At 53.8% G+C, this 22,996-nt stretch overlaps 1 protein-coding gene across 5 annotated transcripts in view; it reads right to left on the reverse strand.

Moving 5' to 3' along the window:
- The window catches only part of MSI2 (musashi RNA binding protein 2), a 381,411-nt gene that overhangs the window by 57,436 nt on the left and 300,979 nt on the right, over positions 1 to 22,996 (reverse strand). For all 5 annotated transcript variants that reach the window (XM_044248612.1, XM_044248610.1, XM_044248611.1 and 2 more), the window contains one exon: positions 14,511 to 14,593. In XM_044248612.1, the coding sequence (XP_044104547.1) occupies positions 14,511 to 14,593 (83 nt within the window). The remainder of the gene's footprint in view (positions 1 to 14,510; positions 14,594 to 22,996) is intronic.

Genomic DNA, 22,996 nt, shown 5'->3' on the forward strand with positions numbered 1-22,996 from the left:
TGGGGAAACGAGGGTGGTCGGTCACCCTAAAGGTCAGGGGAGAAAAGTAAACTACAGTGACTCTGTGGAAAATAAGCAAGTGTATATGCATATCCAAACAGGGGAAACATATTGAAAAGACATACCAAAGTCGCTTTAGAGTAACTCTGTTCTTTCATTTCCAGGGTACACTTTGTTAATGGTACTTATTTGCCAGGTTTTCTGCTCTAAGTATTACTGTTGCAAACAGTAGTAGGGAAAGGTGATGTGAAAGAAATAAATTCATCAGAATTAGATCTTTCAGATCTCTCTCATAAGCTGGGGGGGACAGTTTGCTCCTAGACACCATCCCCATCCCCGGGACTCAGAAGCAGGCAGAGGAAGCTGATTTGCGAGAGCCTGCCGGGGCCGGGGAAGATGGGCGCGCTCTGCAGAAGCAGACAGATCAGTACCTGACGCCAGCACCGGGGGCTGGAATAATACTGCTAACCAGCTCACTTCCTAATGGCCCTATCGGTGACAATCTATTGTATTGTCTTAGGAAAACCTGCCGCCTGTTCCTAGGCAACCTGATCAACGCAAATTTCAGGTTTATACAGTTTTCATTTAGGGAACATAAAGGTTAACTGACTGTAATGGGAGTATTTTAAACAAACCCACCTACTCCTCCTCTCACTGAACAGGGCTGGCAGCGCCGTTTAATTCTGTTCTGTCTTTGCTGGTGCTGTTTTGGGCAGCACCCACTGTGCAGGTCCTGTCAGCTGCCCGCTGTGTCAACTATGAGTGCTCCCCGAGGCCAGGGGCTGTGGCACGAGCACTCTTGGGGTGGGGGGGGGATCCCCATGTTCTGGGCACTTGAGTGACAGGGAAAGGTAGCCACCGCACCAGGGAGCCTTGGCCTGGCCTGCACTGAAGGCTTCCCAAAAGATCTCAGGACCAAGAGGTCTGCCCAGCCAGCCCCCAGCTCCTCCGAAAACATACAAAACGGGGGAAGAGAAGAGCTATTCTCTGCTCCTATCCTGAGTCCTTGCAGGGGGTCAGGGGCCTGCTGAGCATGAAAACCACTCCCCCCGCCCCCCCCCCCCCCCCCCCCCGCAACCAGACTGGCAGAAGCCCCGCCTCCTCCATCAGACTGTGAGCTCAGGGCAGGGATCAAGTCTACGTCCCGGGTTCCTTGCAAGAACCCGTACAGAGTATGGACTGATGCCTGTGCTCACTAGGGTCATGCAGACCCAGGCTTCCTGACCCAGCAACACTGAGGGACTCCATGTGCCTGGTGGATGCAGACAGTAAGAAGGCCAGCCTCCACCTCGAGAGCTTTCATTCTGTTGAAAACAACAGGTTCTGACCGTCTTGTTCCCCTACCATGAAGGCAAGTACTCATGTCAATCTGCCCCCTGTCATTTCTGGGCTTGCCAGCCTCTGGAGCCTCTTGAGTTAGACCCCATCTGGGTCACCCCCCTGGTGACCCGTCCTACCAGGCCCCCAGGCAAGCTAGAGAACGGAGCATGAATACCCCTAGTTAGAGTCAGAACCCAAAGGAGGAGAACCAGCCCAAGTCTGCCCAGCTCCAGTCACACATTCAATGCATGTGGTCACACACGACATCCCACGTATCTCCCACTGTGTATCAGGCTACTTCCAAAGGTCGTGGCCTCAAGCAACAATGGCTCATTCCTGCTCGTGCTTCTGGGAGCTGCCTGGGCCCAGCAGGGCTCCTGCTTGCAGTTGCTTCTATAGTTGTGGTCCGATGGTGCCCGGGGCTGGAGCTAGAGCCAGACAAAGGCTGGACTCAGCTGGAGATTCTAGTGCCTTCTTCTCGCAACAAGTGGGCAGCCAAGGCTGGTCAGCTGGGACCGTCCACCGGGAAGCGCCTGCTCTTAGCTTCTCCGGGGCACTTCTTCTTCTCACACCATGCTGGCTGAATCCCGACAGGGACTGTCCCAGCCTGAGAATTCCACAAGACCAAGGCACAGGCTGCAAGGCTTATCCTCCAGGCTTGAGAGTGAGGCTGCCGTTGCCATCACGTTCTGCTGGTTACACTGGGTCAGCCTAGATTTGATGCTGGAGGCGAAGGTTGCTGGGACTGGCTTCAGAGAGCAGGGACCACACGAGATGGGTGAAGAGCGGTGAGCCGACAGGACCGTGGGAGGCCCTCCTCCTCCCCGCAGCATCTGGCTGGCTGGGTTCTCGGGCTAGCAGGCACCGAGGCCTGCTTCCACCATGGAGCACCAGGCGGGTATGGAGCTCCCTTTGGAGGCAGCCCTGGAGAGGCTTGCCTGGCTTCCCATGGTCGACAGAAGCAGTGGGCCTCCGTGTGGCCAGTCCTCCTGTTCCAGCTGTTTCACTGCTGCCCCCACAGAACCCTGTTTACGGTCAAGGCTCCCCACCACCTACACCCGAAGTGCTTTCTCTAGGGCAGCCCAGGGTGGCGGCAGATTCTGAAGAAGGGATAGCTTCAAGTCTTGGTCCTTGAATCTTCTCAACAGCTCAGAACTACCTCCCCCACCCCCAACAGCCGCTCCTCATCACGGCTATGGCTTCTAGTGATGACTGGAAAAGGCAATGTGGTTGGTGGGCCCAGAGATTTTGTAGGAACTTCCATTTGGATTTGTGCTTATAAGAGGTCTCAGATCGACTGACCAGGCACCGGCCAATCACTCACGTTAGGAAGACGAGCTCTCCGTTCCAAGTTTCACGGCTGGCAAAGCCACGAAGCAACCCCACACCAGGGGCCGAATTCCAAGGATGTACCCCGCCTCCAAAGGTAGGTGGGATTTTTTTTTTTTTTTAAGATTTTATTTATTTATTTGACAGACAGAGATCACAAGTAGGCAGAGAGGCAGGCAGAGAGTGAGGAAGGGAAGCAGGCTCCCTGCTGAGCAGAGAGCCCGATGCGGGACTCGATCCCAGGACCCTGAGATCATGACCTGAGCCGAAGGCAGCGGCTTAACCCACTGAGCCACCCAGGTGCCCGGTGGGTGGGATTTTTAATCTCCAAGCATGCTGCTTTGCTTGGCAGCCTGGCCCTGCAGAAGAGGAGACGGCTCCCTTGCTGTCTGCACAGACACAGCATAGGAAGAATGATCAACCGAACCCTCTTTCCCAACAGGACAGTCCAGGTGGCAGCGTGTTCCTCCGGACGATGACTCCGAGGCCTGCCGTGGCCTGGCGCGTGTGGTTTCCGACCTTCCGTGCAGGCGGCTCGTCTGCCCATCAGGGTCGAAAGCAACTCAGCAACGAGCTCCGTTTCTAACTCTTCATGTAGAAACGATTTTACATTTGCGCCAGAGTTGCAAGGATAGGAAACAGCACAGTTCTGTAGGTCTACATCTGTATCTGTATCTGTGGACACGTTTTCCTGAACCTTCTGATAGCAAGGTGCATACACAGTACACGTGTCCTAAACACATTTTTCTTACACGCAGATGGGATGCTTTTATCTAGCATACCTTCCACAGCCTTGTGTCAGTGGACCCCATGATGTCCTTGAGAGGGAGAGATCCATCTTCCAGGACAGGAAGCTGAGGCCCAGGGATGTCAAACACCACACTGGCTGCTGGAGGCCCAGGCCACGTGTGCTAAGGCTGCCTTTGAAGCCGGGTCTGCCTGATATCCCATGACCCAAGCCAGGGGAGCCAGTCCCATGCCCCATCCTCTCCTTGGGTAGGGGCGGGGGAGGGCTCAGCATTGGCCTTTGGAGAAGGCTCAGGACCTTCTGTGGGGACAGCTTCCCTGCAGCTGCTCTGAGCGGCCGCCCTCACCCAACTGGCCTGCGGGCCTTGATGAGGCAAGCTCCCTGCCAGGTACCTTTTGGAAGAGACTGGAAGTTTGACGACCGGGCCAAAGTCTGGGAAGTGAAAAAGGTTTTGTTTTTCCCTGGTTTCTACATAACAGCCCTAGTCAGCACATGGCCCCGGGGCCAGGAGGGAAACCAGCCTGGCCTCGGTCTGGGGAAACCCAAGCCCAGTGACCGTGGCCTTGATTTACCACCCAGGACAAGGCAGCTCTGTGTTTCCTGGAGGCCAGTGTTTGCAGCTTCACTTCTCACCTCAAACTGGTCACGTTAGACACGATTTACTCCTCCAGGGGGAGATGGACTCTTCTCAAAGAATAAAATTCACTGCTGTTCAGAGCAACCAGCCGGACTGAAGAGCTGGCAGATGGGAGGGGAACAAAGGGCAGGTCTTTTGGGCAGGTGGGTGCTTGGCGGGGGCGTGTGGGGGGGTTACTGGGAGTGTCCATGTGGGCACCGTCCTATTGTACAGCTTTCTGAAAGACAGAGGACTGACCTAGTCTTGCCCCAAGATCAGCTTCTCTTCTGACTCAAGCTGCAGCTCCCCCAACCCCCCAGTCAAGTTCCAGCAGATTCCAGGCCAAAACTGCTCCTCTGAAGCCCCAAGCTGTCCATCTCCTCTGGCTGATAGGCCCCAAGCACTTCCCAGGTAGCCACCACTACCGTGTAAAGACCTGGGGTCCTGCCTGGAGCCCTGCAGCTACCCAGCTCCCTCTGGTCAAACAAGAAGACTTAGCGGCAGCCCAGAAACCACATCCACCTGCTACCCCGTGGCTATGCCGGTCTCCCTCCTGCCCGCTGTTCTCTCTTGCCCCCTTGTCGTAAGCCTTTCTGGAGACACTAGGGGGACAGGATTCAGAGGGGACCCGCTCTCAAGGAAACCACAGAGCATGGAAGACAAACACAAGGTAGGCGACTTGGGGGCAGAACAGAGTCTCCACTGTCCTGCCCCGTGCACCATAGCAGGAGTTAGCCTCAAGGGCATGACAGCAGCAGAACACGCTAGAGAGCGTGCAGGCCACTACGAGATGAAGACGAGAGGCCCTTTATTCAGCCATCACTAGGAATTCCAAGATGGCAGCAGCAGAGCACGAACCCAGAGAGGGCTCTTCTGAACACAGGCGTCCCATCCAGGAAGCTGGCCCTGTTCCAGCCAGCCGCTGAATGCGCCGTAGGAGGAGGAGGACGGAACAGCAAGGTGCAGGTGACAAGCACAGAAAGAGCCCAGTGAAGAGAGGCGGGGAGGGAAGGCAAGACCGCGGTCCTCCTCCACGTGGAGCTCACGCTGGGGACAGACCCGCCGGGCATCTCCCTCTGGGTAACCTACAGAGAGTCAGGGTGCCTCGTCTGGGTTCTGACGTCCAGTCCAGGGTTCTCACTGCATCCAGTTGCTGTGCTTGTCCATGGCCCGAGGCAGTTTGAAGCCGTGACCAGCAGGTGTGTGCGGTTGGGGGAGGGCCAGGCCAGAGACGCTGTCGTGGGAGGGGCAGCAGCCACACCCAGAAGCCCCGGTCAGGCTGGGACGACCCCGCCTGTGACTCCAGCAGCAGAGGGGGCCTCAGCACCCTGCCATACCTGCGCCCAGCCAGCACCAGCCTCCAGCCTCTGCGGACTCGGGGAGGCCTCTCAGCTGGGCACTGTGGGCCCTAGAAGGTGAGCCGAAGGGAGTTCTGTGCTCCGTCCCTTTGCCTCTCCCTTCCCCGACATCTCCATCAGGCACTGTCCCTGTAGACGGGACCAGCCTGTGGCCAAGCACCAGAGGACCCACTCGTATGGGGTAACTTGTCTTGCCTTACGGCAAAACGGTCTTCACAGACATGCAGCCTTCCGCGGAGTCTCTGGAAGCTACTTGGTAAAGCAAATGGAAACGCCAGCTTAGATGGGCAAAGGCCGCCAGCAGAAACATCCACCTTCCAAGGACACTCGCTTGCTACAAACAGCCCAGACCCACTTGTGAGAAGCACCGAAAGTCCCATAGGACAGGGGATCTGGGCTCCACCTCCTCGCTCAGCAGGATTACTCTAGGGAGGAAGGAACAAACTACAGAGCCTCTTATGCCAGGCACGGCCATGGTATCCTCACAGGTGCATGAGGGTGTACACATACACGATCTCACACACAGTTGTGTACATAGTGACCCACACACATCACACATAGGACACACGGTGCCTGGCCCACGGAGGTCCTCGGAGAATGCCCACTGCTCTCCGTATTCTCACCAATCAACTCATTTCCTCAGAGTTGGCCTAATTAGCCCTGGAGTTACAACAGAAGAGGAAACGGATTTGCCCAAGGTCAGCCAGGGAATGGCAAGCTGCGATTCAGTCCTAGGTCTCCCGTTTCCAACACCCTGTCCCCACCTCTGGGCCACTGGCCATGCAGGTGCGGCCCTCACAGCCCTTCCCCACTATCCTCTATCCAGTTCACGGGCTACCCCTTCCACAAGGCCATCCTCAGTCCTAGTTCCAGAACTAATTTCATCTGCTATTTCCCCTATTAAAATCAGCAATGACAAAGTGAAGGAGGTTATCAACGAACACTGTTAGCATCCCCTTGTTAGCAAGCAGGGGCTGGGCATGGACACAGAGATGAATTCAACAGGATAAGGCTCTCCCTTGGCAGGGCTCAGAATCTGGGCAAGGAATGCAGAGAGGCTGGTCCCCAACACCCTCCGAGGCACGCACCCCCATGACTATGGCCTCCCACTCCGCCTGGATCTCAGGGCAGGGGCACGTCCTCTCCACCAGCTCCTCGCCCGACTTCTCTGCTCTGCTTGTCCCCCATGAGCGGGAACCTGATGCATGGCTTCTCTGTGCCTCAGTGTTCTCATCTGTAAAACAGAGCAACAGCGGTGCCAACCCTCCCCAAGGCTGCAGTGGGCTAAGAAATTAAACCAGCTAATCCTGTGAGTGCTTGCGCTAGATAAAGCTGGTTGGGTCATGCTTTAATCTTCGCCGGGGAGCCCAGGGGAGTGTCCCTGAAGGTGACAAAGCTGGTTCGCATCTGTGCTTCTGACCCAAAGCCCGGGCAGCAGAGAGGAAGAAGGGGGCTGCCACCGCCCCCAGCCCGGCAGACTCCTGGCATGCGCCACACACACCCCACCCCAGCCAGGGAGGGCCCTGTCTTCCTGCTTTCATCAGCAAGGTGTGCAAAAGGAGCTTCGCGGGCTGCACTATTTGGGGAAAAAGCTGATGGTGGCAGCAGCAGCTGCTCTTTTTAATTCTGGGAACCTGCAAGGGCATTTCAAAGTGAAAAGAAACCTCTCCCTTCAGCAGGTGCCTAAATGCAGCCGCAGGGCTGGGTGCTTACCCCAGCCCAGGGTGGGCTTTGCCAGAGACCCTGAACCAAGCCCAACACAATTTCTCTATTTAAAAGAAAGGGAGAGAGAGAGAAAGAAAGAAGAAGAAAAAAAATAAAAGGTGCAGCTGAGCATTAGCTTGCACCTGCCTGGGAAGTTGGGCAGAGCGTCTGGGTGAACTCAAAGGACGAACAGGCCCCAGAGAAGGGGTGTGGGTTCTTCCAGGGGTCTCCATGCCCCCTGCAGACCCACCACCCTATGGGCAGGGCGTAGGGAGCCCCACGCGTGGGAAAGTCCAGGGGGGCTGGGCACCGAGACAAGGAAGAGCGACCACGCCCTCCCCAGGCCCCATGCAGTGACCTTCCCAGAGGATGGATGAAGGGCGAAGGAGCCAGAAGCCAAGCAACCTGGCCGCCAGACAAATTACTTCTGCCTAAAGAGCACCACTCACCACCCAACAGCCCAGCCTCCCCATGCCTCCTCTCTCGGCACACGTGCCCCTCCATCCACAGGAACGGAGCCCGTCCGCAAACACGTGTGTGCCTGATGCAGGGGTGGGGGGGGCGCAGGACCTCCCTCTTGCTCATAAACACGAGGTTCATTTATTAAGTGCCTCTCTGGCATTTCCTTTTTTGCCTTCATCCTGCTTGTTTAATATTGCATTTGACATTCTCATTTTATAAATGGTAACAGAAGCAGAATGGATGGCTAAAATTAGCTTACGAGAAAGGAGGATGCTGCAAATAGGGTGGCGAACACAGAAGCCTAGTTAAATCCACCCACGTCACCCGGCCCCCGCCCCCCGCCCCCCACTCGCAGGCTGGTTCCCAATCAGCTCTTAGCCATCAGGGTTCAGGCTGCGGAAGAGTGGCCCGAGGCAGGGGAGCGTGCCTACTCCCGGGGCACCCCTGCCAGGGGCAGCGCCCCATGCCAACCCTAGCTTGGGCCTCCTTGGACCCCATGGACCGGAACCCACAGCCTGAGAGACCAACCCAGGACTCGCCTGCTCTTTCATCCTCCTGCCCCCACCACCCCCAGAAGCCCCGATTCTGGGGGCCAGTCCCCCAGATGTGCCCTGGGCTAAAGGTAGCAAGCGTGAGTGCTTGCCAGGCCTTGCTTTCTGAAGAGGGGTTTTCGGAACCTCCCCGCTGCAGGATTTAGCCGAAGGGCCGAGCTGGCCAGGACATATGCCCACCCGCTCTCCCTGGGCCCGCCTCCCGGCCAGGGCATGACAAATACCCACCTCACACCTTCCTACCTGCCTGCGTCTGCACCCCTGCATTTCGCTGACTTGTCCAGGACACCCCTCCCTTAGGATTATTACATATTTGTGCAGTAAAAGGATCCAAAGAATAATGAAAGTGATGATGACGAAAACAGTAACAGTAAAAAGGCCCATTGCTTTGACAGACCACGCTAACCTAGTCCCAGCTTCCAGCAGTCTCTGAGAGACGTGCCATCCTTACCTGTCTGAGGGGGAGCCACGCACAGGTGACAGGTAACCTGTACAAGGTCACAAAGTCTAGCAATGAGTAGCCAGCCGTCCTGGGGTGCATTTGGGAGTGAGGGATTTCTGACACGCTCTTCTGGGAAGACCTCTCGGGGTGGACAGCACTCTGTTCTGCCCCCTCCTTTGCTCCCTACCCACTCAGTGCTTGGGGTCCGTTAAGAATGAAGGCACTGCTTTCCGCATACTACTACCCCAAACCCCAGCATCCGTTTGGGGCACTGCTGACCCTCTCTGCCTCAGGCTAGTAACCAGATAACTCCATAGTAGCCACAGGAGAGCTCTTGCCTAAAAGCCTTTCCTTAGGCCCTTTGAGATGAGCAGACCGCACCTGCTCTGGGCAACAGCAGTAAAGGCCAGGAGCTGAAGCTGTGGCCCCCAGGGCAAATCCTGCTGATGCTTTGTTTTTATAAATAGAGTTTTCCATGAACACAGCCATGCCCACTCACAGACCCACCATTAGTGGCTACGTTCTGCTCTATGATGGCAGAGTTGAGTCGTTGTGACAGAGACCTAAGGCCCTAAAAGCCTAAAATATTTACCATCTGGCCCTTTATGAAGCTTTTGGGCACTGGGTTTAGGCCAAATGGAAGAATCTTGTGGGAACCAATGGGGTTTTCAGGAGGGTGATTCCTTCAAGGCTACCAGATTACAGACCCTGCACCAGGGCAGTCCAGGAGCTCCCAGGGCCAGGTACCGAACCAGGGCCTTCAATAAGCTGCCAAGGACAGTGGTCACCATCCTTCCCATCTTAGAGGAGGATATTCAGGATATTCACCTGGGCGCAGGATAACCAGAGACGGATATGGGATTCAGGCTCAGGTCCACTTGTTCTAAAGCCCTGAGAGCTTCTAAGTGACCAGGAGGTCCTGTTTTGGGGACAAGGGCACGAACATGTCACTTGGGAGGACCCAGCTCCTCACCCCAGTGGATGTGCCTCAAACATCTGAGACCCTTGTCCAAGGCGGAGGGCATGCCAGCACCGGGGGTGTGTGGGTGGGGGGATGGTCCCTGGCATGGATGGCTTCCTACGGCGGGGACGCAAGGGTGGGGCGGCTGGTGTCGTGGACACAAAGCGAGTGTGGGGCCGTGCTAAGACCAGCCTAGGGATCCCATGCCAGGCTGGCTCATCCAGCTCCAGGCTCCTGGGGCCTCAGCCCTCACTCCAGGTCCTTTCCTTGTGACACCTAATGATTTATGACCGACCCACAGCTCCTACACCATCTCGTTAGCAGCGATCCTTGCCTGGGGCTTCTCAGACTTCAACCGTGCACACACATCACTAGGGACTAGCAAAATGCAGATTCTGATTCCGTAGCTCTGGGGCTGGGGCCCGAGAGTCTGCGTTCCTAACGAGCCTGCAAAATGCCCAGCGAATTTCAAAAATCAGATCACCTCAATGGAACAAGGAAAAGGACGATTTCAAGAATTCCTATAGAAATCCTTGTACAAAGCAAATAAAAACTCTATCTTCATCTGTCAAACCAACCCAGGATTTTTAATTAATGAGGCTGTGCCTAAGTTGGCCGCTGGGTTGGAGCCAGAAAACCACAGGTTCAAATCCCAGCTTTGCCACTTAGAACTGTGGACTGTGGAAGTCCCTTCACAGCTCTGAGCTTGGAAGCCTGTTCTATAAAATGAGACGAGGACCGCGCGCACGTAAAGCCCCATCACGGTGCCCGGGAAAGGCCCACATCCTGCTGTTGAATCAGGGGTCAGAAAAGGGGCCCTGGTTCAGGCAGCCCTTAGATCATACCCCACATTCTCCACCAGCAAGGCTCTCCCCACTCCATCTGCGGTGGGGACGGAGTTGGGTCTCGGAGGGAGCCAGGGAAGCAGGTCAGTGTCACTGCCGCCTCCTTCCCTGGAGGCTGCGGGCTTGTGGAAGGCTGTGCTGGCCAGAGGCTCAACCCTGCCATGGGGTGGGGGTGGGGGGCTGCTTTGATCAGGGGCTTGTAGCGGGAGGCTCATGGAGCAGTTGGGACAGGAGTCCTCTCAGAGCATCACCGGGTGGCCCTGCAGGGGCATTTGTGTGTTTCCTGACGAGGAGCATAGCGGCGTCTCACTCTGCCCCACACAACAATGGGGAAGCGGCCGAGTCCAAGTCTCCTGGCTTAGGCCCCTGAGCTCATACTTGTGGCTCACATGCCTCTGGGGCAGTGTGGGGAGAGGCCTGCAATCTGTCATGGCCCATGGGGACACCTTAAGCCCAAGCCTGGCCCTTCACACCAGCCAGGAATCTGGCCCCCAGTGAGCCCATCTCCTCTGCCCATCTCTTAGGAGAACGTGAGAGAACCAGGGGCCACGACATGGCTGACTGGGAGGGTGTAGTAAGCAGTCCTGGAAGCCCGCCACCCAACGAGATGACCGTTTGGCCATTCAAGTCCCTTTCCTCCAGGAGGCGGTGCTGGCTTAGGGGGGGGACCAACACGAGCTCTGGATGAGAGCTTTCTGGGCTTCAACTTGGGGGCTGCCTCTGAGTGTCTCTGGCCCCGGGGCAGACTGCTTTCTTTGCCTCACTTGCTTATCAGTGAAATGGGGGATAACGATCAGTACCTCCTACATTAGTGTGTCTGTGACAGAAGAAAGAAAAGCATAAAGGGAGCTCTCAGCAGAGTCTACAGTTGGCGCTAAAAATTATGAGTTATTGGTGGGATCTCTTGGGGGGGAGGGCAATGGGGGTCTCTTGTGGTCCACACAACCCCCCTTCCCTGCTGCCACCACCACCACGGACATGACCTCAAGGGAGGGTCTGTATGGGAATGGGGGCTGGGCTGTTGTGATCCCAGCTTCCCGAGGGCAGTGACCCTGATGCAGAAGGCCTTGTGTCTACTGTGGACTGGCTCTCTCTGTCGCGGGGGAAGAGCCCTCTTTTTTTTCTTTTCTTTTTTTTTTTTAATACCCAAGAGAATCACCAACCAAATCAGATGGGAAATGGCTCTGGGAATTATGATGCGCCCTCGCCGTTGTCACGTGGTCCCTCATGTAATCCTTTATTCATTCCACAATTATTTATCCAGGGCCCACAGAGCGCCAGCCAGAGGACTACTGGATTAAGACCGAGAAGATTTGGATTCAAGTCCTATCTTCGTGACTCATCAGCGGCAAGACCTTTCTTATCTGTGAATTGGAGAAAACGGTGGCTCCAGGCACATTCCGGGGGCGGAGCGCGGTAATCTGTCCCTGCAGAATTTGTGAGATTTCGAGGGCTTCCAGGAGACCCGTCCTCACAGCTTTGCCAGCAGTCCAGTTTACAAAACACTCCTACGGACCTTCTAACAACAGCCTGGGTTTCTGCTTGGCAGTCTCTGCGTTCTCAGAGTCTTTCCAATCCTTTATTTGAATTCTGTCCATAGCGCAGTTTAAATCCATTTCCTTTTCTGTGGGCCTCAGAAGTAGAAACCGTTATCCCAGGATCCTCAGCCAATTCAGGCTTCTTCAGAGGAGGACGGTGTGCTGGAGGGGTCCTTCCTGTGACGACGACACGGCCGATGGCAAGAGCTCACACTTAATCAAGCTCATACTTAGTTACTGAGGTGCTCGGCCTTTGCTACTGGTACCTCCCTGAGGCCCAGCGACCCCACCAGGCAGTCCCCACAGGCCCCGTTATCCTGGAGCTCGGCGACACCTGGTGCCCTTCCAATGGCTTCTTCTAGCACCTGGAATTTCCCCTTTAGAGCTGGTGACTGGTGGGTCAGGGCTGGGCACGTGCAGGGACTCCTTCAAAGCCCAAGTGTGATCCCCACCACCCCTTCCTCTAGTCTATTTCCATTTTTGCTTATCTTCCTCTAGTCTATTTCCATTTTTGCTGTGCCCTTAAAGAACAAGTACAAGCCCCAGATTCAAAAGAAACCAGAAACCCTGCCACTATGAACACAGTTAGCCGCGCGCACCCCAGTCAGCCTCCAGCTGGGTGGAAAAGAAGGTGACAACTGGGAAATGACTGGGGACCATAGCCACAAACCTCTCTCTGGCTTCCAGCCAGCCCATCCATGGGTTATCATCCTTCTGCGGCTGAAATTCTACCTTTGATGATCCCCTATGTCACCTGGGGATTCACCCTCAAAACAACTGTCTTTGTCGATCTGGCAGCCAGGAAGCTCAAGACATAGGTCCCTTTACTGCCTGGGGAACCTGGGAGGGGGGGCATATCCCCTGGGCCTCAGTTTCCCCACTGGACCACTGAGGAAAATAAAGCTCTTTCTCACTTGTGCTTGAGGCTTGTCTCCAAGCCAGTCTGTAGTGAAGGGCCTCATACATGCATTCGAGGCAGCACACAGCACAGTCTGTGGCCGGTCTACATAGGGCCTTCCTGATGAACCATTAAGTCCTGGCAGAACAGGAATGGTGTCTGCCAGTGCCCTCAGATGCTTCTTTCACTCTCCCCTGCCCAGGCAGCCCTTCGTGGAGCCAATCGGCAGCATGCCTGGCTAGGAGAAACAAGGCCTCCGGGCACTGTGCTTTACATTTCCTTTTAAGCCCCCTGTCTCTCTAGTTTGTAAAAATAGCAAGTAGCATCTACCAAAAGAGAAACGTACTAACTGGAAGGCACTGAGTTGGGGGCAGGCGACAGGGTGGGGAGAGGGGGCGGTGGGCGGTGGGCAGTGCAGAGAATGCCGAGGAAGGGGTCCTGTGTTATTCTTACATGCTTATCTCCCTGGTACCATTTTAATGCCTGAGCTGACACGTCCAACTTACAGTATGCAAAGAAACAGCATTTTCATTTCAGATGCATATGATGGCTAGGAACAATATGAACAATATTATTTTAGTGCCCTGGGAAAAAATTAGCAAGTCAAATATTGAATCAGGCCTGTAGCACAACATGCAAGGCAGGCTGCTTTGATCTTATCCCCACTAAAAGCTCTATTATTGAATTTAAAGTCAGTGAACACATATCGGACCAATAGACAATGCACATATGAACGCACGTTTCAGAAGCCAGGAATGCTTTGACTCAAGGGAGAAAATACCAAAGTTACAGCTACAATTGAAACACAAATTTGCCCTCCCTCTTCTCATGGGGCTGGAGGCTCTGCTGGCTAACCAAAATATTTTGGCCCCAAAGGGGCCATCAAATGCTGATGACTCCAGGAACACCTGCCGAGCTCCCGCATCTCTGGAGCCAACAAGGAAGGGGTTTCTTGCCCACAGACTCAATTTGAAGGAGTTAGAGACCTCCCGCAAGCCAATGTGCACGCTGGCGCCCTCTGGTGGCCAATTCTCTGGGCGGCCTACCTGGTTAGGGGGCCTTCCCAGGAAAAGTAGCTTTTAAGAGCCAAACAGAGGGATGGAAGAGGGTGCTCCTGAGGGTAAAACCAGCGAGTTGATGGGAAGGGGAGGATGTTAACTACCCAGCAGGGCCCAAACGCACAACGAACTTGGGTGGTTAACTTCTTTCCCAAGAGATAGTGCCCTCAAAAAGCCAAACCAAACAGCAAACTTGTATCCTAAGCCACAGGTCAGCAAATTGTAACACACAGGCCAACTATGGTTCCCCTGCTGGCTTCTGTACGTACAGCCCAAGGGCCAAGAGGGTTTCTATACTTTCAAATGGTAAAAATGTAAACAGATACATAAATATTTTGCGACATGAGAATGACCCGAGATCAGCGTCTGCGTCCATCTGCACAGCTTTATGGACCCACTGCGGTATTCGTGCGGGGCTGTCTGCACACGCTTCCGCCGTGGCTTCGGGATGCTGTGATCATCAGCTGCATGGCCGGAAAAGCTGGGGATATTTACCACTTGGCCCTGCCCCGAGAGTCTGTCAACTCCTGTCCTTCACAGGACTGAACCCTTAGAGTCTCGTCCCCATGCCCACCCTGCCCAGCTTCTCGTGTGAGGATGCGGGCTTTGGAAGTCTGCAAGACAAAGCCAGGCACACCGAGGGGAGGGAAGGCATCGCAGCGCGAGCCCTACGAACTTACCATTTTATTATTGATTTCATGGAAATGAATCTCACAGACTTTCTCCACAACATCTTCATTCTCAAACGTGACAAAGCCAAACCCTACAGGAAAAAGGAAAACAAAACAAAAACAAAAACAAAACAGAGGGGGTGGTGAGTTCGGTTCCAGCCAGCCACATGTTTGTCTTTGATGTCCTGCAGCAGGGACAAGGCTCCTGATCGGAGGTGAGGGGCCGGATCCCTGGGAATGGCCTCCAGATTGGGGAAATGATTTCTAATTTGTACCGAGCACCCTTCTGACAGCGAGGAAAAGTTAATGATTTCACCCACACGCAGCGGGCACTGTGTGGCTTACATCTGCCCTGAAGCAAACAAGAAATTTACTTGTCTGTTATTTACAAGGGTCAGAGTCCTGCGGCTCTCCATGCTGAGGCGGGCGGGCGAACGACCCCGTGCTCCAGCGGGGATCACCATGGGGCCACACGTGCCCTTTCCGCGCTGGAATGGCCAGCCCTGGGGTCGGCCTCCAGACGGAGGTGGTTATTTGTCCTTTTCTTCCTGAATTACTTCCTCTAATACCTCATCAGGACATCCTGAGGCCTGGAAGAAACTATTAAAAGTTTCAGGCCTCTGTTCTACACAGGCTTCCTTTTTCTACCGCTGCTTCCAAAGCGCAGCGGATCTGGGGCAGTTTAAGACTGTTTGATGCCTGCTGTCAGCCCGTCAGCCATCCACTGTATTTACTCGGCTGGAGACCGACTTTGCTAGACAAGCTGTACTGAAGAATTTTGGCAGGCGACCGCTGCTCAGCATCCTGAGTTGCTCTGGCTACCCTCCTGCACCTCCCTTTCTTCTCCTCCCACCCGGGACGGGGTTCCAGCATGCTGCCCCATCTGTGGCCCCACTCAGTAAGCACTGCTTTACCACACAGGCCTGCTCAGGGGACAGCACTAACACCACGAGGAAACACACGTGCAGCAGGTGCAGACGCCCGGATGGGAAGGCAGCAGTCCGGACTCAGCGCGTATGAACTTAAGTGGCACGCTGGAAGCCCCCTCCCCACTCTGCACCTCGAGCTTTGCACCTGCAGATGACGGTGGTGAGGCTGACCACCCAGCTTGCAGCCCCAATCAGGATTTGCAAGGCTCTTGGCTACGAACTCAAGTTTGTGTCCCCCACCCCACCACCACCAAACAGCCCCAATTCCCACCTTGAAATCCTGACCCAGGGTGATGGCTTCAGGAGGTGGGGCCTTGGGGAGGAAAGGGCATCATGGGAGTGGCCACCTCATTAGTGCCCTCAGGAAAGACACCAGAGGGAGGAAGCCGGTGCTTTCTCTCTCTCTTTTCTGCTGGCTGAGGACACAATGGAAAGATGACTATTCTGTACCAGGAAGAGGGCCTTCACCGAAACCCTGACCATACTGGCACCCTGACCTTGGACTTTCAGCCTCCAGAATGGTGAGAAATACATTCCTGTTGTTGATAAGCCTCTCAGTCTATTGTCCTTTGAAATAGCAGCTCAAATTGACCAAGACTCTATGGTCCCCAAAGACATGAACCTGGCCCCAACTAGGAACAGGGAAGTCAGAATGGCTACTTTGTATTAGGATAGCGTTTCTCATCAATGAGTTTAAAACAAAACAAAACAAAAAACAGGTCTTTCCTCTTCAAGCTTCTGTGTCAAGTGTGGGCCCTGGAAATCCAGGGTGGAGAGATATTCTGGTTCCTTCCGTGTCTCTCCCCTCTGGCTGTCCTACCACCATCTCTGAGGAACAGCAAAGAACAGGCAGCTGATACCCTGAGCTCCTCCATCATGGCTCCTGCAGGATCTAGAACACTCTTAGGGAGAAGGATGGACACAGCCAATCGCTAGTCTTAAAAAATGTCCAGCAAAACAGAGGACCGGGACCAGCACATGAATGGCAGCCACGGTCTTCATTAGGATACGTGCTTTATTACCACACACCAAATAGGGGGCCCAACAAAAAACTTTCCACCAGATATACAACCCTGGGCCCCATACCAGGTCCCTGGAGAGGAAGGAACAGCTCCATCCTCCAGGGTCCCTCTGTCTGGGCATCTCCTGCTCTTTGGCCCTCAGATCTATGGACTGCGAGCTGAACTCTGGGAGAGCCACACCCAGAGGCGGTCTCCCCATTGTTTCTCTTTGCACTTTGGTGTGCTGGCTTCCCATGCCGCCTTCAAAGGAGTGTGAAAAACATCAGATAAGTCTCTCGCCCAAGCAAGGACCCCATCAGCACACAGGGGAACAGCATCACTTTGGTTAACCCCCTCCCTTCTGCCCACACCCTACAGCCCAAATCCTAGGGGTCCCTCGAAAAAGAATAAAGACACAGGGCCCTTCAAAAGGTCCTCCGTGAAGGGTGGGGCGGCACGGCAGAGGATGGGGGAAGCTGTAGGGTGCAGGGATCCACCAGCACGGGCTTCAGAGGACCATGGCAGGGCTGGGTCCCCAGGATTCACAAAGCCCCTTACACACAGAGCGTGCCAGGTTGCCAACGGCTGAATGAATGAACCATTTCTGCCCCTCTGGGGTGTGAGTATCTTGCTTATCCACCTGTACCACCGCCTCCCCTCAAGACGGACTTGGCCCTTCCTTCTGCATTAACAGGCTCCCACCTGCGCTAGGCATCCTGGAGGGCACAGAGATCAGTAGGACAACGTCCTTTTTCTGAAGCAGTGGGCTCCCTGAGTGGCACAAGTCAGAGGTTCCCACCCAAGGAGAGCATCTCCTCGCCCTTCCCTCCCTTCCAGACTGCGGGTCACCCTGAGATTTATTGGTCTCTGAAGGTCACCTCTCTAACCTGTATCTAAAACCCAGTTAACACATGAATACCTAAACCAGCCTGGACATGTTGGTACTCAGGGAAAACCTCACTGCTAATTGGGATGAGTGTAATGAGCTGAAGCGTGGCACCCCAAAGCCGTGTCCTCATCCTAACCGCTAGACCCAAGGAATGTGACCTTCCTTGTTTGGAAAAAAGGGTTTTTGCAAATGTAATGAAGTTAAGGATCTCAAGAAGGAGGGTGAGCCAGAGCCAATGACAGGCACTCTGAGGAGAGAAAGGAGAGGGGAAATTTGAGACCTAGAGGACAGAGAGGGGGGAAGGACAGAGAGGGCCACAGCCACTAGCCCACTCCCCCATGCGTGGGTCACATGTGACCTCCCACAGCCAGGCCCAGCAGGGCAGAAGGCAGGAGAGTGTGGACAAATCAACCCAATGCATCCGTGCCATCAGGAAATAACAGGAAGTCAGTGCCAGTCAAGGGCACAGCTCCACAAGCCGGAGGACAGCCTGGTTCAGAGCCAGCTTGCTGCTGAGCACAGGTCCTAGATCCTGGAACGGTGCCCAAGGTAAGTCAAGTCACCGTGGGGGTCACGAGTTGAGATGATGGCCACGGGAGCTGCTTTCCTGCGGCAGCCCACGCCTTCCCCGTCTACTCTGCAGATCCCTGTCTGAACTCCAGGCACAGGACCATTTAGGACCCCCTGTCGCCCCAGTTTCTCAATCCATGCCATGTCTCCGAGCTGGGCAGAGGCGTGCCAGGAGCTGGGAGACGGGAATCCAAACGCAGACTGTGCACCAGGAAGGGCAGAGGCAACACTTACCCCATCATTTTGAATTCTGACTCTTACATTTCCCTGCGGGTCCCTTCCCTAACCCCACAGGACTCTAAATTTGAGTACCACAAAAATGATTTTCCTGATCAAAGGAGAGAGCCTCGATCTCAAGCCTATGTACCTTGGACGCAAAACAATTCAGCGATGTCAAGACTCATTTGCAGTATTTTAAAGACCTATATTGTTTCAACAGCCCTGTCTGTTTGGTCCAAATAGAGAAAACAAACTTGATTGTGTCTAAAATATTTATGTATTCCATTTGAGAAAGCGAAGAAACCATGAAACACTTAATTATCAATAAATGTTATTCCTTAACATATAATAATCATTTTCCCCTCACAGGTGCATTATCATTTACAACGAATTAGTAACTCAGTGGAGAACCGCCCCCAAATAAATTAAACAGGAGGGTAAAAGACAAGACAACGGGGTCAGGAATTTGGGAAGGAGAGGGTGGTGGGTGGGAAAAATCCTTTTTCGGCATCGAAGTCTTTTTTTTTGAAATTGATTTAATTGGGTAAAATGTACATAACATAAAATTTATCACTGCAACCTTTGTTCTTTTTTTTTTTTTTTTGGTGTACGCTTTGGTGACAGTAAGCACATTCACAATATAGTGCAATGATCACACTATCCATTTACAGAACTTTTTTTTTTTTTTTTTAACCATCCTGAACTGAGACTCTGTACCTAGCAAGCCACAGCTCCCCATTCCTCCCTCCGTCAGCCCCTGGTAACCTCGGTCTACTTTCTGTTTCTAGGAATTTGCCTCCTCTAGGCACCTCAGATGAGTTGAATCCAACAGTATTTGCCCTTTTGTGTCTGGTTTATTTCACTCAGCATATTTTTCCAAGGCACTGTAGTCTTTTGAATGGCCTGCCAGATGTATGGATTCTACCTGAAACTCAGGATGTCTGATTCTTCCTGAGAAGGGGCAGGAAGGACTTAAGATTTCCCTCCCATTTTTCCAAAGGAGAACCCCTCAGAGAACCAGAAATGGAGCCTCACGAATGCCCACCAAACAGAGGCACAGCGGCCAGGTAAAAGAAACACATGATTGGGGCGCCTGGGTGGCTCAGTGGGTTAAGCTTCTGCCTTCAGCTCAGGTCAAGATCCCAGGGTCCTGGGATCAAGTCCTACATTGGGCTCTCTGCTCAGCGGGGAGCCTGCTTCTTCCTCGGTCTCTGCCTGCCTCTCTGCCTGCTTGTGATCTGTCAACTAAATAAATAAAATCTTAAAAAAAAAAAAAAAAGAAACAAACAAAGGAAAAAAGAAAGAAAAGCAAGGACCAAACCAAATAATGAGCTGTGTGCTCTGGGCCTCTAAAAGCAGGCAGAACCAAAGGGATGTGTGTGTAGGGATGGGGGAGGGGAGGCATCCTGCTCTGGTCCCCGCCAAGGCAGGGACTGTGACCCATGGTGAGTCTAGGAGGGCTCACCCTCCATCAGGGCCCTTGGGGTGCCCCCTTGACCACCCGCTGCTCAGGCTCTCATCTCCCTTGATCCTAAGGAGGATTCACCCTGAAGCTAAAGAACTCTGGAGGTATTTAAAGTCACCCAAGCTGCCATTCAGAACCAAGTGGAACCCTACGGACTGACCACTGGGGTGGGGAGGAAATTAGGGGAACAGGCCAGTTCACCAAAGAAACCCTCCCACCTGTCATCAGCAAAGCGGCACCTGACCAGCCTCTCATGAAGCCCCCACCTGAACTGTACCCCTCATTTCTGAGGGGCCTCCAGTAGTTGGCAAATCTGGCACAAAGAAGGTGGTGGAAGGAGGAAACCCCAAAAAGAAAGGGTTTAAGGACAGAGATAAACAGGAGAGGAGTTGACAGGGAGCGTTTAAAAATGAAAACTCTACAGCATTCTCCTGAATGAAGCTATTATGGGAAAATAACAAGTGAGCTCTATTTAAGAGATAAGCATTTAACAGTCAAACCTTTTTTCCCTCTTTTATTCAAATGAACAAAACTGAATATTCATCTGAATAACACAAAGCTATAAAACACATACACAGAAGAAGAGAACAGAAATCTGAAAATAGGAATACCTCAAAATTAAAACGACCCATCGTAGACCCAGGCCCTGAGGAACCTCGGACAGGTGACTTTCAAAGAACTCTTTTTTTAAGGTCAGGGAGGGCAAGATGGGGATGGCCACATCCCTCGCCTCAGAAATAATTCTCTTCTCTTATATAGGTCAATGAACACCAATAGGCAATCGCGTGGTGCCTGATGCATTTTCAGTGAAAATCAATGCAAGTCATGAGTTAACGCACTTGGTTAATGGGGGAAAAGAGGACGGAGAAACCCGTCCCCCCTCCCAGACTGTCGAATTTATTCCGGGAATCCCATGAGGAGTTTAAGATGTGTGTACACAAGCCTGTTGAGGACTCACGCCCCCTCCCTCTAGCCAACAGCCCAGCGTTGGAGGAAGCGGTGGTCTCCGCTGGCTGCCTTCGGCATAAACACAAAACCTCTTGCGTTTGGGTGTCGGGAGCCCTTTGTAGTTTCAAAATGCTTCTCCCCAAGTTAACCGTGGGAGAGGCGGGGCAGGCTCTACCATCATCTTTTTGCTCAACTGCTCGACATCGTTTCAAATGACCCATCCAGGGTGACACATGGCCACTAAGCCAGAGCCAGACATCTGGGACTTCCTTGGGTCTGTGAATGTTCAGGATGGATTTGGTGGCCCCAGGGCTCAAGAGGGTAAGAGCCTGGGTCAGGAGGCATGGGGCCTCGCGTGCTCCCTGAGTCAGCCAGCCCCGCACTGGGTGTCGGCTACTGTCACCTCGGGCTGCTCGCCACCCCCGACTCAGAACGTAGCTGGGTCACCCGTAAGAGCAATAAGCAGGTTTGGCTAGTCCCTTTCGTCTGCCTTGAAGGGTTTTCCTGGAAGCCCAGGTGGAGAAGGTCTGAGGGCCACCCCTCCCCATGGGTCCGTCGGGCAAGAGATAGGCAGGCGGTAGGTATGCACAGACGCGTGGCGGGCTGGTGTGGCTTCCCATGTCCTGGGTTTGCCCTATAACAACATCTACATGACTCAGAAGATGGATCTGTTCCAAGAAAAAAAAACCACATGCTGTCTTTCCAGAAGAAGTGACATGTTACCGTAGACTGTCACTTTGGGACACTCCCTGCGTGTTAACCTGGATGTTTGTGAAATCCACTCTAAAGATAATTTTAAAAAGAGAAAGCCTGCCTCCATCTGTTGAGCCGCGGTTCACGCCGTCCTCCCTGCTTCTCCCGTAGAGAAGCAATGTTCCCACTTTACAGATGAAGGACTGAGGCGTGGGTGGGAGCCGGTGTTCTTCCCACCATGGCCCACCTCCTCCGTATGAAGGTGGTCACTCTGTTTCTGGCATCTCTAAGATTCTAAATTTGTCCTGCAACCTGGGTCTCACAAGCCTGCCCTGTCACCTTTCCCTGTGAGAATCTCTATCCAATGGGCAACAGCACCTCACCCTAATAACCCAGCAGGAGGAGGACCAAAAGACAGGGGCGGGGGGGGGGGGAGGTAGAGACGTGTCCACCCGCCCGGGGTTTCCTACTTGCTCCCCCCACTGCCCCAGACATCTGTGTCCTTCCACGGAAAGGCAGCAAAGGGAAAACTGAGGTTTTTCAGAAATGCACAACAAAGATGACTTTTAAAAAGAAAGCCCACGAGGCGCTCTCTCCTAAGCCAGTCTAACCTAGGATGTGCACGGGGTGAGTGACTTCCCTGGATGTTTCTAGAACCCACCCACAGACCTGCCGGATAGGAAACGGATACGAGGCTGGATTATCAGGCTCTGTCGTGCCTCCCTTGTGAGTCAGCCAGCCCCGGAGGGATTCACCAAGGAGCACTCACTCCCCTGGATGGGTTAAGAACAAAGAACAGGGGCAGGTGTACTGACCCATGATGGATGCAGGATGCAGCTTCGGGGCTGGTCAGAACAAAGACTTGCGGGCCAGGAGGCCAGCAGAAGCAGATGCTTGCTACTAACCCTCCCCCGAGGCCGGCGAACAGGCCTGTGATGAACTCGGGAGGCCTGCAGACATCCTTCTCCCCTCCCCACACCCCATCCCCTTCTACCTCAGTGATGCGAGCCAACAGGCTGTCTCTTTGGGGGACCCCTTCTGACCTGGCCTTTCCTCCCTGCCACGTCCCCCTTCAGGGCGGCACGGCGGCCCTCCCGTTGTGGCATCATTCATGCACCTGCTTCCTCGTTTACACCACGAGTTTGGCAGCTGCTTGCTGTAAACGATAATAAAATGCCTTTCCAAAAAAATGAAGGAATGTGACCAGACACGCCAGCCATCATGATATTAAAGCCGTGTCAATTAATTTCTCCCCCTGCTTGATAAACGAGCCCCATTCCGTCTCTTAATAATGAGGAGAGAAACAAGAAAAGTTGACACTTAGTTTAATTTATTTTCTCAACTTGCCTGGTCATATTTCTTTCTGCCTTGCAGAGCCTGGCTGGGGCTGTGGGGAATTACAAGTGGCGGGCGCGCCGGCAAGGCAGAGATCGGTGCGAATCGACACGGGCCTCCCGTCTTCCCACATACCACTTAATCAGGGGGGGAAAGGGACTCGGGGAGCCAGCTCACACCTGCGCCTCTCCAGCCACCTTTGGGGACTGGGGGGGGAGGGGCTTGGGAACAGGAGGGAGGCGATCTCAGGTGCACAGGCTGGGGCGGGGGGAGGAGTCAGATAACAGAAAGAGTGCCATTGGGTCTCCAATCTGGTGCACAGAAACCGCACAGGACTGAATTCCCTAAATTCATATTAAGCTACATTGGTGGGATTTGCCTGAGGGGAGTCAATTTCTCAACTGGAAAGGTGTTTTTCTTTCCTCTTCAGCCCAAGGATGCTGGAG

Source organism: Neovison vison, chromosome 5 (genome assembly GCF_020171115.1).
Source record: "Neovison vison isolate M4711 chromosome 5, ASM_NN_V1, whole genome shotgun sequence".
Lineage (NCBI taxonomy): Eukaryota > Metazoa > Chordata > Mammalia > Carnivora > Mustelidae > Neogale > Neogale vison.